At 44.2% G+C, this 18085-nt stretch overlaps 1 protein-coding gene across 1 annotated transcript in view; it reads left to right on the top strand.

The window, feature by feature from the left end:
- The first annotated feature begins 211 nt into the window (after positions 1–211).
- CPS1 (carbamoyl-phosphate synthase 1) overlaps positions 212–18085 on the top strand; it is a 114976-nt gene continuing 97102 nt past the window's right edge. The window contains exons 1-2 of the mRNA XM_041487729.1: positions 212–863; positions 11533–11669. Of these exons, the coding sequence (XP_041343663.1) occupies positions 11656–11669 (14 nt within the window). The 5' untranslated portion in view covers positions 212–863; positions 11533–11655. The remainder of the gene's footprint in view (positions 864–11532; positions 11670–18085) is intronic.

An 18085-nucleotide genomic window follows, 5' to 3' on the forward strand; every position in this document is an offset into this window, starting at 1 on the left:
CGCTGCCGCCGCTCGCTCCTTCCCGCGCCAGGGGCGGGCTCGGGGCCTGCGGCTGCTGCCGCCGGCGCTGAGGGGGCCGGGGGTGCTGTCCGGCCAATGCTGTGGGGGGCACGGCCTGTTGTAGCGCGTTGTGTCTGCTTTAGAGAACCCTGTGGAGCTGAGGTCCCTTGCAGCTGATCGTGCAGGGTTTCTTGCAGCTGATCGTGCAGGGTTTCTTGCAGCTGATCGTCAAGGGGGCCGGTTGCAGCTGGCCCTGTGGGTTTAGGGGCCCGTTGGCAGCTCGGTCTGTGTGCTTCAGGGAGCCCTTCGGAATATAAAGGTCGTTTGCAGCTGGTCTTGTGGGGCTTAGGGACACTGTAGGGCTGAGGGTAACTGTCTCTGTCTGGTTTAGAGAGCCCTGTGAGATTTTGGGCCCCTTACAGGTGGCCCTGTGGTGTTTAAGTCCCTTGTGGGGGTCCCTGTGGGCTTTGGTTCAGTGGGCTGCATGGATCTTGGAGGCCCTGTGGGATTAGGGGCCCCTCACAGCAGCCTGGAGTGGATGGGCTCCACACGGATTTGGCGATAAGCTGGTGCTGACAGGGGCAGCCCAAGGATAATGTGCTGAGTCCTGCACCCCCAGAAGGATTTCCTCACTTGGGGTGGGACCCAGCCTGGATGGGGGACAGGGGCTCTTCTTGGCTGTACCGTGCTGAGCTGCTGCATGTCACCTGTGCTGGCTGAGCTACATCTTCCTCAGGAAGAGGTTAGGTCCCCATGAGTCATAGACCTGAGCAGTGCTTTTCCTCCCAAGTACAACATAACTGTGCTGCCGTGCTGCTGGGGATCTCCTTGGTGTGGTCGTGGGGCAGTGTGCAGCCACCCAGGTACAGTGTACTTTGTGCTGCCAGGTAGCATTCATTGGGCTCACATGTCCTTGTGTGCTGTATTCCTCAATCCAGACCTTGCTGCTTGGTGTAACACTGCTCAGCTCCCTTTCTTCTGACCCCATGGACCTGAGACGAGTTGTGATGTCCCTGCTTGAGGTGTGGCTTGCTGAAGTGTATGACAGGTGCAGCTTTGGGGCTCCCCAGCACTTGTGTCACTGCAGGCTTGCTTGTGTGTCTGTTGGGGAAGCACAAAGGGATGTGGCTGAGCTTGAAGCTCTTGGTGACTTGTCAAGGTCTAAGTGCAGTGACACTTCCCCTTGTAGGAGCTGAATCCATGTGGGTGGGTTTAGGGGAAACTGCTGCTCTAAGAATTTACACATTGGTGACTATAAGCACCCTGAGAATCCTTTAGGCTGCTGCACTCATGTCTGAAACAGTTGTATTATTTAAGGGATTCTGGTTTTCTGTCCATATGTCCATTCTTTATTACAATCAATAAAATTAGACCTTAAAGAAAAAAAGTAAATTATTTTACGATATGGTGAGAAACAAGCAGAAAAGAGGGAATTGCAATTATGTTTGCTTTCAGTTCTTTTTTCACTCAGCTGTTGCTTTTTTAGTGAATTTCAATCACGTAAACATTGCCTTGCATTCAAGGCAGGGAGATGGACTGCAGTTTTAGTATTCAGGGAGGTGCCTCTAGCATCAGCAAAAAATAATGTGGAGTCTTCTGCTTAAGGCCAGATTCACAGCCTTATATTATGGTCTTCCATCTGCAGGTCAAAGCAGTATTCACTGCCCTCCTTCCCTCTGGCACAGTTCAGTATTAACTTCCAGCATAAAGCACAGCATTTCAGCTTCAGAATCTTTCTTTGATTCCTCACATTAGTTTTTTCTCCTGATCACTTAAAGACAAAGATGGTTCTCCCAAATTATCCTGCCAAGGAGTTATGTTTCAGTATATTATTTTCTAATTGATCACGGTCACTTTGGCTTTGGTGCACCTCTTGCTGCCCAGGATGAACCCAGAAATCCAGACTGCAGCTGTTCACTCAGAGCCCAAGTAAGAGATTAATGATTCATCCTTAGTAACCTGCCCATGTAGAATGGGGAATGAAAGAAGGAAGGGATCTTGAGAGGAAAGCTGCTCCTGTGTTCTTGCAATCCCAGTCACTTTGGGCTGTTTGGTGGGCCTGTTTGTTTGCTTTGTCTGAAAAGGGTCATGCTGCATTCTTTGAAAAAAAGAAAAAAAAAAGCTATTAAAGCAGATCTGTTCAGAACACATCTAGAGAGGAACTGTGTGTGGATGCAGCTATGAGAGCACAGGGAAAATGGTGAGAAAGCAATCTCTAGTAGCTTTCCTGGCTGTCCTGTCACAGTTAGCCCCATAAAATCTCTCTCTGAAATGACTTGCAATCAGTGGTTGAATAGATGTCCCCAAATCTTTCTACCTGTGACAAAACTAAAGGATGTAATACTTTCTGCTCCACAACATTGTCTAAAGGACAAATCCTTACTAAATTTTAGCAACACAAGAATCCTGGCTGTTGGTGGTCCCAACTGTGGCATATCTGTGGATTACATGAATGAAATGGATATTTCACAGTCCTCCTTGAAGAAAACCTCAGCATGCTGAGGTTGAGCATGTGTCTGCTCCCTACTCATTCCAGGACATGAAACCAAAATCTCTGACAGATGTTACAGCTGCTTGCATACTACATGGCATCCTGCCTGAGGGCATACTGAAACATCTTCCTGAGAGGAGCTGTCTCCTGCTGGAGACTGTCCTTCACTGCCTGCAGGCATCCATCAGTTGTGTAAACTCACCTGCAGGGAATCTCCACGCAGCAGGTGCCCAGCGTGGGCAGTGTGGATGCCGACTTGCAAGTGGCCTTTCCAAAATGTTGGTTTGCCATCTGCCCCGCCTCCACAGCCTCCTCTCAGGGTCAGAGCGACCTCACACAGCAGGCTCCACGCTGTGAACCAGATGGGCTTGGCATGGTAACCCCACAATAGTAAATGTGAGGGTTGCTTGCTCTGCTTTGCAGTTGCATGTTATATGTGAGGGAGTGCAGTGAGCAAGGGTAGAGTGTCCTTTGTAGCCTTGTCAGCTAGAAAAAGGAATTTGAGAGGCTGTGTGGAAGTGCTCCACAGAGCATGGTCATCCTCAAGGAGTGTGAGAGTGTCCTGGAAAAATGTAGTGGCAAAGTACTTGGGCGGTGGGAGGGGTTTCATCTGCTGAAAAATTGCCCAAGGGATGTCTCAGCAGAATGCTTCATCACAGAACTACTGCAAGACAAGATTTTTGTGGACATTTAAGAGATGTAATCCAAGTTGCAGCATTTATCTCCCCATCTCTGCTTTGGTTTGTTTCTTTTTTGGTGTTGGCTTCTTTGTGTTTCTGTTTTAGACACAGCACAAAGTGAGAAGCTTCCCAGTTGTATTCATTAGCTTCTCTTACATGTTATTTATTCAGCAGCAGCATAGCTGAAGATACTATATGCCTAAGATTGATGTCCAAAGTGTCCTAGGACATATAACAGATCAAAATCAAAGATGCCCTTTTCTTCATTTTAAATAACAATTTTGAATATCAGATTTTGTTTCTGCCATGGTGCTATGTATAAACTAGAGATAACTCTAGAAACTTTGCTGTTCTTTAATATTAGAGCCACAGGCCCCCATATTTGATGTCAGTAAAAATGCAAACTTACCCCAAGAAATTGAAGATCTTAATGCCATTCTGAAGCTAAGTAGCTTTGATATAGAAGGTGAGGCAAGTTGTTACATCTTAGCATTATAAGTGGATTTTTTTTCCTTTTCGAGGGATATCCAGGAGAAGGGAAAAACATTTTATTTTACTGTATTTTTTTTCCATTTTATGGATGGCATTGATTGTTTATCTTTTAGCAGCTTGTATGAAGAGATCAAAGGCTAAGTATTGGTCACAGAGTTTGAGCTGTTCTAGTTGATTCATTGATAGTATTTCTGGTGAGCAGAGCTTACCTGTATCGTGCCTGCACTTATTGTGGCCAGGTTATTAAGCCAGGCATTTGGTACAGAGAATTCTGATTCCATGCACAAACAGTGGGGGGCTTTGAGTTAGTGGTTACCACTCAGATCTCAGAGCTGTAGTAGGTACTTCTGTGAAAACACTGCTCACAAGGCAAAAGAAAAACAAATAAAAGTAGGAAGGGAAAAGAGCACAAAACTAGGAATGCTGTTAGATGTGTCTGTGGCTCACCTGCATCTCACATACTGTCTTATGTCCTGATCTCATCTCAAACAAGACAGCAAAACTAGAAGCTGGATGTAGAAGTCATAGGACTAATAAGGCCAAAAAGGAGATCATCAGCTGTGTGGAATGACTTAGGTGCAAGGACTAAGCAGCTAGGCCAGGACTATTCAAGCTGCAACAGAGGTATCTGAAAAGGGCTGCAGTGGGTGTCTGTAAACCTTGAACAGTGTCACGAGCATGAGCAGGGGAGGGTGACCCACTGGCTCTCAAAGCTAGCAGACATGAACTGCAGCAGCTCTCAGAGGTGAAGGTTATCCATGGAGCTATGCTGTTGCAGGTTGGCAAGTACAAAGACACAGCTGGGCTTGTGCACGGGAGGGGCTGAGCCTCAATCCCATTCCTGGAGAGTTTGGTGGCCGTGCTTCTGTTCCCTAGCACGCTGCCCGAGCATCCGACGCAGCCTGGTCTCTGGGAGGGCTTGCTCTGGGCTGCTGGGCCTGGTGCCATGTGTTTCTATTTTGCTTTATGGCATGTGAACCTGGGCAGAGCAGCCGAACAGCTTTGTAGCAACCTGTCTGCGTGTCGGCAGCAGCAGCAGCATGCCGCTTAAACTACAAACACATCCTTGATCGGAGTGTGGTGGCTCTACCCGATCTTTCAGCGCTCTGCCGCTAGATGCCTCTGTCCCACAAGGAAGGAGCAGGAGCAGCTCTGTGCCTGTGCCCTCAGCTGGCACACCGGGAAGGCATCCATCCATGCCCTGCTCAGTGTGGGACGGGAGGGCGTTAATTGCTGTGTAAGGAGTAGAGAGCAGTGGTTCTGCACGTAGCAATCCTCTGTGACATTTTATCATTTTCTCCTCCTTGTGCACCACAAGATATGGATACCCCCCAAAGCAGTGGGAATCCATCCTATTTTAGCAAATGAGAGAAGTTGAGAGCAGACCTGAGAAGAGGCGATCAGTAAGGGCTGTGTATGGTCAGGAGCAAAAAAAAAACCGAGTCAGGAAACTGCTAAAAACTGGACAAAGAACTTTGTTTTGGAGATGAGGTAATTTGGAAGACAGTAGGGATTGTTGAGACTTTGATAGAATTTGATCCCTGGATAGGACTGAAATCAAGTCAGATTTCTTTTGATTTGCTATAATGACTAAAGCAGTTCTGTGTAGGGCACTTTCATACTGAAACCTCTCTTTAAAGTTCAGCAAGAGGGTTGGATGTGATTGCCAGTGAGTGGATATGACTGATTGCTCAGCCTGACTGTGTTTGACATCTGTCTGAACCTCCATTCACCTTTGCATATGTACAGGATGAGCTGTGCTAAACGTGACTGCTGACTTGTTTGCTTAGCTGTGTGAACAGTTTGGGATGGCAGTGACCAGGGTCTCTGCAAAACTGAGCAATGCAGTTAGGCTTTACAGGTGCTCTAAGGACTCTGAGGGGCACTGAGAGGACCCTGTTTTTCATTTAGTACCTTTTACCCCTTCTTTAACATGGAACCTGCTGTTGCTCAGAGTGTACAATTCTTTTTTGTGGAAAACTATTGAGTGTCATGTTTTTAAAGGACACTTCAATCCCAAGTGTCTATACTATCAACAATGAGACACCCAGGCAGCATTGCAAAGTCTGTCCTGATCCAGCAATGACTTAGCACCTGTGCCAGTATCTTGATATTTATTATCCACATTTACCTTTAAATGGTTTTATCTAGATTTGTCTTGTACCATTAGGTCCTAGGTTTGAGGTGTCTGCTATTTCTCAGAGATCCTGTTAAGGCAGTTCTCAGAAGATCACTCCTCCTGGATTTTCCATCGAGTTTGCTCACCTTGGTTCCTGTCCCTTGCTCCTGCTAGGCTTTGTCTGACTGTTCTGTTTCTGTGGCCCTTCCCATCACTGGAGAGGCAATTGGTTGATGGCTCTGAGGAGGAACTTATTCAGAGTTTCTCATCTCCTTCAGGGAAATTACAGAATCACAGAATAAGCTGAGTTGGAAGAGACCCATGGAGTCCCACTCCCCAAGAGCCACACCATGTGCCCGAGGGTATTGTCCAAACACTTCTTCAGCTCTGTCAGGCTTGGTGCCCTAACCAGAATTTTCAGCCTTTAGGTCCCAAAGGGAAAGCATCTGGTGAGGAAGCAGAGATTTGCATTCTGATGCAAAGCCAGTCACAGCAGGGAATCCACAGTCTCCTGCTTCTCAGAAATTTGCTGTGATAAAATCTATGGCTCAATTTCAGCCCAAAGTGTTTTCTTGCAACTAGTGTTCTAGAAGTCTTCCTGTAGCTTACAGTTCCCCTTCCAACCGCTCTCCCCTCCTGCAGGTAGTCAGTGAGTCACACACCTACAAGGCACATGTACGCATTCATTAGCATCATCTAGCACAGCTCCTGTGTTGCTAATAGCTGTAATTAACAGTGTCAGTGCTCAGATGCCCTGTGACATCTAAATAAACTACTTTAAATCCTGCCCCCATAAATGTGTGATGCCATGTAATCAGTCCAATTTCTTACAGACTCCTGTCTCTTGTGGAATAGGGGCTGTAAACTTATGCTGAACTCTTCCATGGTTCAAATGTTCAGAATCGCTCTTTGCAAAAACTTTGAGTGTCTGCAGTGCCCCAGAGGCAGTTGGTTGCTTCTTGGAGTGAAGTTGGGTTTGGAGTTACCTCGAATGCAGAGGATGAATCAGACTGTCCTTTCTGACACAGCTTTGTGTTGACAGTTTTATGACTAAGCAGGGACTGAAGAGTTAATAGTTATTAACATAGGAAAGCTGAAGTAGTGGTAAAGACCCTTTGGAGCTCCTGGGTATCTCAACAGGCAGGTGTGGTGAAGGTCCTCTTTTTCAGCTGTGGTGTGGGTTTGGTGCTGCTGTATGCTCTTTAGGCACAGCACAAAAAGAAAATGGATCAGCAGGGCTTTTCCCAGATGACCCTCAGAGAGCTCTGCTGAGACCAGACTTCGCTGACCCTGTCAAAAGAACTGCCCTGACTAAAACACTGCATGGCTTGGATATGCACCTGAGAATATTATTTCATACATCAGATGTGTCCCTATCCCCACAGGATTAATTTTTCTCTTAAAAAAGCCAGCTGCTGTGCAGAGGCTTTTGAAAGGAGGGCTCATCCCACCTGGCACAGGGCCAGCACAGCTGCCTGTCACTCAGCCACAAGCCATGCTGGGGCCCTGCCAGGACACAGCACCACTCTTTCTTCTCTGGGAAGTGACATCTCTTGATGGGTCACTGCCTGGAACACAGGAACAGAGCTTGCTGTGTGTCAGGGAGCTTCCTGCTCTTCTTGCATCTGAGGTATTTTGCCCTGGTTTTGGTTTCAGAAGGGCTTTTTAAAGCTTAGCCATTAGGGATTGAAAATATTTTTCCAACTCATAATGTTGCTCAAAGCAAAGGGGCAGTGTCTTCATTACATTCTCAGTCTCATGGCTTCCTACCTTCCCTATGCACTGTTACAGGTACATGGAGGGGGGATAAGGGAATGCAGAACACAATAGCATTTCCAGTGTGGTGAGCTCGAAAGCTGACGACTGTCAAAACATAAAGAGTTTATCATTTGTTATTTTGCCTGGATGACTTTTAGTTATTGTTTATTTGCCCTTTGGAGAAACCTAAAAGGGGTGCATTGTGACTTTGCCTGGGGATACAAGCAATGAAAAGATGAAATATAATCTCAGTTCCCCACATGATCCTTTGCAAATTTGGAAAGACTATATGTTAGCTGACTGGCAGTATGGACAGGAATGTTGTTAGGGACCTTTACTGGAGAGGACTGTGGCTGATGCTATCAAAATGGGTGCTGTCCCAACAAAAGGAACATCACAGCTTGAAACAGACTTATGTCTTTAGTTGCATCTCTTGGAACCCATTTCCCTGGAAAAAAGGCAGAACTGGCAAGAGAAGTCAGTCTGAATTGCCCCAGCTGAAGCTATGCTCATGGCTGATACTGGGCTAATGCTTAAACATAGGCTAATGCTTAAACATATCTTCCACAACATTCTGCCTTTATTTTTCCCTCTGGGTTCTTGCTACTAAAGCAGCAGCCTTTCCTGCCTCTCCCACCCAGTTACTGACTCTTCTTGTGCCTGTAAAATTACAGTCCATCTGTTGCAGGAAGCTGATAATGAGAGGATGGTGGTAAACAGAAAACTGGAAGCATTCAAAATGTGTCAACACTGCTGTTCTACCTGCTGGATTGCACAGGTGAATGTATTAGGGTCAGAGTCTGATGAAAAAACCTGCATTGGACAGGGTAAAGTAATGTGGTAATGGTCAGGAGAGAAGGGCTAGGGCAAAGCCAGAAATTTGTATGGATAAAGGCTTTAAGCTTCACAGAAATCAACAGAATAAAAAGTTTGAGTCTTTTTCAAAGCCTTTTCCAAAGTCATGGCTTGAGACCAATTTCTTCTGCTGTTGATGCTGGAAATCAGACCCAAGCTGCCTAAAATGAGCATCTAAACTCTTCAAAGCACACTCCTGAGTGTGCCACAGCTGCAGGGGATTGTTAGGGGCAGAAGGGAAGGAGAGAGGGAATTCAGCTCTCTGGAAATGGTAATGTTAAATGTGATTGCAGGAGTGTGTGACTCGCTGACACTCTGGCTGGAAGAGGAAAGAGGCAATGCTTGGGTAAAATATTCTTGGGGTCTGTGTCCCTACAACATTTCCACTAACCCTTCTTACCAGCTGATATTTGCTTTCCACTGTACCAGTATTCTGTATTTTTCAAGCCATGTTTCCTCCCTCAAGTCAGAAATGACAAACTGAAGCTCCTCTTGACCATTTGTAACCTATATAAATTAACTCCTCATTTTTGCTGTGGTCTCCGAAGCACACACTGTTGCTGAGATCTCTGTGATCAGAGTAAGGAAATGAAAACTTCCCAGCAGAACTTAGCTCTTGTGGATTTTTGTCAGGTTTTTTGTCACACCCATTGGACTGGATGTGGTAGTTTATAGTTGCTTTGGTTACAATGGATTGTAGTGTGACGGAATCCATAGGAAGTAGAAATAAATGAATTGATTTTTGTTTATTTGCAAGCAGTGGATAAAGATGGAAAACTGAGTATCTAAATTATTTTAATCAGTACAGAAAGGTGAACCAGCTACCTTTGGACCACTCTTTTAAATTGTAAATCAAATTGTAAATTGCTTTACAATTTGATTTCTCATTTTACTAAAAATCTCATATAACTATAACCACATCTGTTCATGAAGTCAACTATCTGAAAACTAAACTCTGTGTTTATGGCTCTTAGTCAAAGTAGGCTCAAAACCCCCCACATATATTTGATATATTCAGGCCCCAGCTTTGACTGTTGTGGGGCTGAGTCAAATCCACAGATGTGCATGTTTTGGGTTTTTTTCTGATACTGCTGTACCATGTTGGTACTCCTGACTCTGGCAGTGCAAGGAACTCGATCCGGAAAGTTCAGAGTGCAGCTGTCAGAGCATTACCCAGACAGGCCTTTTTGGTGTCTCCAGCTCTGTGGTCAGTTCCTGTGCTCTTTGAGGTGGAGGTCTGCATGCTTAGAGGAAGAAGAAAAAGCATCTTGTGTTCCCTTGGCCTTTTCAGTGTGAAGTGGAGCTCCCTAGTTTTCCTCAGTGATCATCTGCTTTGTCTTTTCTGAAGCTGAAAGAGACAAAACCGTGCAGTATTTGAGATCCTGTCTTCTTCAAATGGACAAAGAATTAGGACCTGCTGCATTGGGATGTAGAGTGATTCTATGATGCCATGGGTTGGTTGTTTTAAATCTTGCTGAACATTTTTAGGTGTCAGAGTGAAATGGGTGACAGGGACAATACAGTGCAGAATATCTTCAGGGGAAGGACAGCATCTAAAGCCTCAGCACTGCTCCCTCTCACAAGTCAGCCAGTGCTTTGTGCCCTCTTTTAGATGTGCAATGAGAGCCCTTGCTCAAAAGCACAGATTCTCTTTAAGCCAGCTGGTTATTGTGGGGAGGAGACTGTTCCTAGGGATTTTGCTAAGGGAAATGCTGTGTTTGTTAAAGAACAGCAGTATGTATTAACCCCATGCACCTCTACATATTGGCACACAGTTTGGGGTGGTTGGGAGTGAGGCTGTGGCCCAGCCTCATCCTTAATGGGCTACAGCTGTGCAGGACAGGTGAATGACATTGAAGGAAATGAGCCATGGAGTGCCCAGGGGCACTGAGCAACCACCAAAGGGAGCAGAGGGCACACAGGTGAAATGCATCAATGCATCAAAAGGTTGGGCTGAAGAAGAAGAAGTGCCGATGCTTTCAGCCTTCTGAAGTGGTGAGGTGTTACTGTGTATGAGTGGAAGCTTTCTGAAATTGTGTGGGGATACTCTGTGTATCGTGTCTGTCTCAACTGAGACATGTGCTGTGACATCTATAGGCTAGAAAGCAGCTCTGTGGAGAAGGACCTGAGTGTTGTGGTGAACATCAAGCTGTCTGTGAGACAGCAGTGTACCCCTGTAGCCAAGAAGGCCTCAGGAATCTTGGGATGCATTAGGAAGACCATTGCCAGCAGATTGAGAGAGATGATCCTGCCCTTCTACTTGGCTCTGGTGAGGCACATCTGGAGTGTCTAGTTGGCAGCTTCTTCGTACAAGAGGGACAGGAAACTCCTGGAGCAGATGCAGTGGAGGCTGCAGAGATGAAGAAGGGGCTGGAGCATCTCCTGGACAAGGAAAGGCTGAGGGAACTGAGGATGTTCGACCTCAAGAGGGGCTCTCATCCCTGTGTGCAGGGAGGGCTCAGAGCGAGGCTCAGGTGGGACCCAGTAATGGCACATGGGAATGGGCAGGGACTGATGTTCAGGAAGTTCCACCTGGACAGGAGAGGAAGAACTTTTCAGAGACCAGAAAGGCATGGGGTCTCCCTCACTGGGGATATTCCAGACCCATCTGGATACAGTCCTGTGCCATGTGCTCTGGGTTGACCGTGCTGGAGCAGGGAGGTTGGACCAGATGAGTCAGTGTGGTCCCTTCCAGCCTGACCCACCCTGGAATTCTGTGTATTGCTGGGTATGAAACTTTATCTAATGTCTGCTATCCCCATGGAGCATGATAGTCTTATGACTGACTAGATCATAAAGCTCCCTTGCTATTACAGCAGTGCTCTCTGGCTAGGACATACTGGACTTCTGAGGTTGAAGTCCTGAAGTCCATAACACACTTACCTGACAGCATCAATTACTTCTTCAAATTTCATTGCTCTCTAGTCCTAAAAATGTTTTTAATCACCCAAAATCATATCCCTTCTTAAATGACATTACAGATCCATATAGCAAGACTTTGCTGTGCTGTTTGAAGAGGGATCTGTATCCTCATGTGTACATCTGCCTAATGTTTGTATCTATGTCTAAGTTAAAGAAAATGCTTTGGTGCATAGCCCTGTGTGCAACAGTCAATGCTTTTTATCTTTTCTCCCTAGGGTATCCACAGGAAGAAAAAAAAAGTAGGAGTGAGTAGAAGATTAAGACAAACATATTTTGCAAATCCTTCCAACCTGGAGCACCAGGCATGAAGCAACAAGGAAAATGCTGATTGATCACAGATGCTGTATATAAGGTGAGAGGCCAAGGCCACATTAAGTAACTCCTATGAAATGTTAACTCTCCCTCCCAAAACTGGGGACAGCTAGCACTGCATAGGTGCTAAAGGGTAACAAACTGGACTGGAGAGATACGTTGTGTATATTCTTTCCAAAGGGTAAATATTTTTGTACTGGAGGGATGATTAATTCACTTTTAATTCTCAGGAAATTAGGGAAGAAGCTTTCTGTAGAAAACTTTTTCTTCTCATATAGCATATTTCACTTGGAAGGGACCTACAAGGATGATCCAACTGCCTGACTACTATAGGGCTGGCCAGAAGTTATAGTGTGATATTAAGGGCCTTGTCCAAGTGCCTTTTAAACACTGACAGGCTTGAGGGATCAACCACCTCTGGGAAGCCTGTTCCAGTGTTTGACCACCCTCTGAGTAAAGAAAGGCTTCCTTAATGTCAAGTGTGAATCTCCCCAGAGGCAGCTGTGAGCCTGTCCTGTCACTGGGTATGACATCTGTTGTGGTAAGAGATGTTAGGGCATGTTATTAAGAGAGTATTGCTCAGATAAGACTGGGAGAAGAGACTTTACCCAGATACTTGAGGTACAAGCCCATAAGCTAATCATTGAGGCTGGTCATGTGTTACAGCATTTCAATGGAGCTGCTTTTTTTCCTTAAATTGAGGGCAGCTTTAGGCCTGATCCACTAATGTGCTGGGAGCAAGAAGCCAGTTTTATCTGGGTTTTGTTGTAGCCCAGGCAACAGGTAGCTGTGCTACCAGTGGCAGCTCCTATGAATCACACTTCAGAATGCTGTGAGTACCTCTTGTTCTAGGCAATATAAATGTCTATAACACGCATTTCTGTTGTGGTGCTTTTCTCTTCTGATGGATGCTTTCTCTCTCTACTCATTTCCTTATTTCCTTCCTGGGTTGCCCTGGTCATAGACCCAAGATCACAGGGTTGTGTGTGATGGGCCTGGCTACAATCCCCTGTACAGGCCCACCAAGAAGGCTGGACCAAGTGGTCTGTTCCAGGTCAAAATATCCATGAAAATGATTCAGTCATAGAATTTTTGATTTTAGTGAAATTATTAACTGGGGAAAGGATGACAGTCAAGTCAAAGAAAAAAGACAAAACTGTCCAATGAACACTGTATGTGCCTGTGCAAATGCACATAAAGAGTTATATGCATAAATTAGCAGCTTGGGGACTGTATATTCTAGCTTTCATCTTAGATAAAAGTCTATGTATTTATAATATAATCAACAGCAAGTCAATTTTGTTTTTCTTTCATACACCAAACACACTGGGGTATGATTACCTATCACATATTCACCCATGACAGGGCTTCTGCAGAAGGAAGCAAGTGTAACAGGAATCTTGGGCAAATGTAGCTAATCTTGCATTGTAAAATCATGTTATTCTTAGACTCTGTGAAGAATGTGTAGCATGGGGGAGACTGGATTTGTGTAAGCCTTTTCCTAAAGCCAGTTTGGCCTTTTAAATGATCCACAGTAACAAGCCAGTGAAATGTCTGAGCCTCTAGAATCACAGGGGAAAAAGGATGACTGCCAATCCTGGCCCCTGTTTGGAAAAATGTCTTTTCAGAAAATGTCAGGGAATGAGAAATATTGCTTCCTCCAAACATCTTCCAGCAAATGGAGTTTGGCTCCAGCCTGCAGTCAAACACTGCAGGCACCTTCTGGTATCTCTGAGATTCCTGGCAGCAGTCTCCCTTGGTGGCATCACAACGGAAATAAGAGTTGTGTCCGAGGCGTGGTGCTCCTTGTGGCTCTGGGAGCAAACTGCACTTTGGGTTATCCTTATCACCCTCCAGCAGCGCTCTTCTGCCAGCTCTGGCCTTTTGCTGGCTAAGGACTTTCTGAAATCGACCTGTTGGAGTAATGTCAGTCATTTCCAGACACTGCAAGGGTTTTCTCTGTTTCTTCCAAGTCAGCTGATCTAAGAGGAGCTGCTAATCTCAGCTGCAATGAAATCTGACCCGTTTTCAAGATGTTGATTCTTTTTCTCTTGCTGAAGATAAGAGCCTTATCTTTGTCAAGTTTGGGTGAAGCATAGGCTCTCTTCCCAGACAGAGGAGTGTACTCTGGGCTGTTCAAGCCTTAATAAAAAGTGTAATCTCCTTGAAAATAGATTTTCTCTAATGTGGAATAGTTATTGTCAAGCATGTTATAAACTTCCTTTACTAATCAAAATGCTGTCTTGATTTTTGCATAAAGACAAAATTTGGAAGAGAAGGGATGTGCCAAGTTAGGCAATTCAGAATTAGTAAGAAATTTGCTATTTTTTTCAGAAAGCTCTTTCACATGGCATTGAGATTTTCAATGATGTTGTTACATTATTTTCCTTACAAAATGAAAATACTTTATTAGCTTTTAAAACTATCATAGAGGATGTTAATTGAAACTGTCACAGAGCCTGTTGACTGTGAACACTTTTGTATCCTGAATTCCTGTGGGATTTGCTACCATCCCTGGATACTTTGGTTGTTTTGAGGCATGTTTCTTTCATTTTATGAAACTGTGAATAGGGCATGAGGGTCTGTTTCCAGAGCAAACTATTTACCTCACAGAGCTGAATTGCTCTTGGCTGTCAGCTAGACTGAACTAATGTTTTTGAAGGAAAATGACACGGCATCTCAGTTTGATTCTGATGCTTTTTGACATTTCAATTAAAATATCAAAATGAAACTCTTCACTTATTGTGCTAACTGAAACTTCATTTTGGGTTTGTTTTGGAAAGTTTGGTTTGTTTAAAAAAGAAGCCAAACAGAAGGAATTTTTTTCATTTAGAAGAGGAAAAATAGTATCTCTCTTAAAATATGTTCTGTAGTAGTGAAAATAACTACTTGCAATACTTAATAAAATCAGATTTTGAGCCACTCAATTGAAAATGTTTCTTTATACTTTTCTGTTGGTTTGGACTCCCAAACAAAAAAGTTGTTTAGGAACTAGGAAGATGTTCTGAGTTATAGGCACTGTGTTTTCCATCCCTAGCTATGAATGTGTCCATGTTTTCTTTAGTCAGAGCCTTTGTTAGCCAAAGATCACGAGGAGGACAGCCTGAATTTTGGAATTTTGTTTCTCAGGCCCTCACCAACATGAAGTTTGCATGTCCTGTTTTTGATAAATTTATATTGGCTCAGGGCTCAGGTTTGTGTGCTCTTCTTTACCCGGAAACACTTGTTTTCTACAAATGAGGGCTGCAAGTTTGGGGCCTAGGAATAAGGTTTAAATTGTGCTGTTAAAAAGAGATTTCATACTGGTTTTCATATGGATTATTGCCTTCTGCAGGAAATAGTTAAGGTTTTGTAGGATTCTTGCTGTTTCTTGGCTTCTGTCCTGTGAAGTGTGCTCAAGGGACAGCAGCTCTCAGGACCCATGGAGTGGGGTCACACAAAGAGCTGGGAGACTGATACTCATGCAGAAAAACTGTGGAAGGAAACTAAGAGAAAAAAGCCAGATCTCAGGGGTAGAAAGGACTTGGGACTGAAGAGGACTAACACTTTGTATCTCCAGGAGGCACTGAGCTGGATGGAAAACAAGCTGCAAGCAAGAGTACAGTGAGCAGCTAGGAGCAGTCCCTTCTTAGTTGCTGGTTTTGCCTTGTCACTTGGAATTGTTTCCATCTAAAAAAAAAAAAAAAAAAATCATCTGAGTTTATATTGAATCATTCCTGGCACAATCATGTGAGTTAGTAAGTCTGAACCAAAAAGCAGCACCTGAATCTGAAGGTCTGCTAAGAACCTCTCCTGTTAAAATTTAAAATACCCTTTTCTCCAGACCTCCTCTTGAGGCCTTGTCAAGGCTGACCTAGAACAGAAGCTAGACAGAGTTAAAGAATAAAGCAGGGATTTATTAAAAGGCCTCAATGGATCCACCTTGGGCAGCACAAGAGCCCAGCCAGGGCTGCACCCAAGATGAACCAAAATGGTCACAAAATGGACAGCAGGTCACGGGGTCTGTCACTTTTATAAGTTCTGGTCCATTTGCATATTGGAGTTAATTGTCCAATTACAGTCCCATCCTTGTTTTTCTCTCTTCAGTTCATATTGTTTGTGCTCTTGGGCCTGAGATTTGGATCATTTGTCCTTGGTCCCCAGCTAGAGAAGGAATTGTTTTGTCTCCCTACTCTGAAGAGAGCTCACCATCCCCTAATATGAAGCTCAGACCCACGCATTAAAGCAGCACAGAATCTGAAAAATAGAAAAACTAAAACCTGAGGCATCACTCTAAAACAGAATAAATTCCATGGAAAAAAAAAACCCATGTTCTGGCTGTGGCTTTAAATAACAGAATTCAGGAGAGCTGAGGGATAAGACTTGTACTTGGTTCTTATTCCTTTCAGTTTCTCGCTACGTACACAGGTGAAGATCAGTCTTAGTTTTGAAATTCTCAGCTTGTGTTGCTTTGCCATTTTCCAAACATTGTAGGGTTTTCTTGAAATGCTTCATTTGATCTGAGACTGGATCAAAGCAGCTTTCTCTCCTGCAGCAATCCAGGAGGGAGGACTGGGAGATGGAGGATGTCTGGATGCTGTTAGTTCATTTGCATGTGAACAAGAGAACTTTGTTTATTCCCCCACTACATACTGCAGAAAAAATAAGTTATTGTCTCTGAGGTAATAGGGTTTGATAAAAAATTGCTACCTAGTTCTGCAGTGATGTCTCTTGATAAACTAACACCTGATTAGGAAATATAGGGGAAATCTCAATATTTTTCAGGTGCTTTCAAAACTCTTCATTATAAGTTCCTTGGGAAGCAAGTGGAGCTTGCCTTGAAATGGAAGAAAGGGTTTCAAAATCACCTTGAAGGGTTTTGTATGAGGTGTAGAGGTGGAGAAGAATATTTGTCTTCCCAGTGGTGGCAGAGCATTGCAATTTTGCTGGAACTTTCAACTATTCTGCTTTTTCAGTCAATATTTTTCAAATGTAATTTAGTGGAGACAAGACAGGGTGGTCAGCTATTAGACACAGTCTGACATATGGCAGGAGAGATTTCCAAAAGTATCTGAAGGACATATGGAAGGAAAAAAGCTTTTCTCTGGTTTCACCCATAAGAAATAGAGTCCAATCAATTCATGTGGGCTGCTTGTTACATTTGTCCCAATCCAGGAGAGACTTATGCCACTTGAAGCTCCACTCAGCTGAAGGCAATTACTTGGGACTTGCACTGATGTGAATCTGGCCCAACATGGTCACAAATTAGCCTTGATCTCTTGTCTCTCAAGCAAGACTAGGACTATCTTGTGCTTTTTACAGAAAACTTGAAAATGAAAAATCCTGCTTAGCTTGGTTGCTTAAAGCAGAGCTTCCCAGCTGTGACAAAGGGCTTTAGGTGCTCCCATTTTGGGGCACCACTTCTGGGGCATCTAAGCAGGGCCCCATCTCCTCTGAACACTTCTCTTCTTAAGCTCAAGCACTTTGTTTTAAACCTCTGAAAATGTAGGTACTTGCCATTCTTTGAAAGTCTTGTCCTTGGAGATTTGCAAAGCCATAGACCACTGATTTTGTTTCATTTTTGTAGTCCAGTGGGGCTGTGTAATGAATTTTGTTTCTGGGGTTTTCCACTTGTAAATAGTAACAAAAGCTTCCTAATTTTACTGAGCATTTTGCTCTCCTTCTCCCAGTCCCCCTCTCTGTACAAGTGTTACTGAATATGAAGCAAAAGGTTTCATATTCTGCCTTTCTGTAAGCCAGAATTGCAATTTCCCACCTTTCTCTCCCAGTACCTGAATTGTTCTTGTCTGAGTGAATCTTCTGCTATTCCTGATTTCTCTGATTGCCACTCTTCCTCCAGAGCCCCTGCCCAAACTTTCTGTGGGGGTGCTACAATTGGAAGTCATGTCCTGGCTGGCAAGTTCTAAACTTAGGCAGAGTGGTGGTTGCATTTTCATAAAACCATGGGTCTCTGCTCTTTTTCCACTATTCTGTGGTTGGTTTTTCTTTTTACTTATTGATTCCATCTCTTAGTGATTCTGCCTTTTCTGGTCTTTATGTTCAGCAAAAAGCATACTTAAAATCTATCCAAATCATGGAAGGTTTGTTTGTGTGTTAATAGGTTTTCCAGGGCTGGAATACATTATAAATTTTCTGACCTTAAGGTGTCAATAGTTTGTGACCTTTCTTTTTAGCATGTTGGCAGTGAGACAAATAGCTTGGATGTTTTCTCCTGGTTTGGGCAGAGGGAAATTCCTTCATCATGGTGGGGGCTTTAAGACTCTCATACTGGAGGTATAACCTTCTTCAACTCAGAAGGTCTGAGGTGGGCTTAATCAATTCTGATAATAAAATAGGGAAGACAGCAGGGTCAAATATAAAGCAGTAGTCAGTGGAAAATCCTTGCTCTGTAGGTGATAAAGGAAACTATTTTTTTGCCTGTGGTTCACCCATATAGCAATTAATCCTTAACAGACA

Source organism: Pyrgilauda ruficollis, unplaced genomic scaffold (assembly GCF_017590135.1).
Source record: "Pyrgilauda ruficollis isolate IOZ18807 unplaced genomic scaffold, ASM1759013v1 scaffold83, whole genome shotgun sequence".
In the NCBI taxonomy this organism is placed as follows: domain Eukaryota; kingdom Metazoa; phylum Chordata; class Aves; order Passeriformes; family Passeridae; genus Pyrgilauda; species Pyrgilauda ruficollis.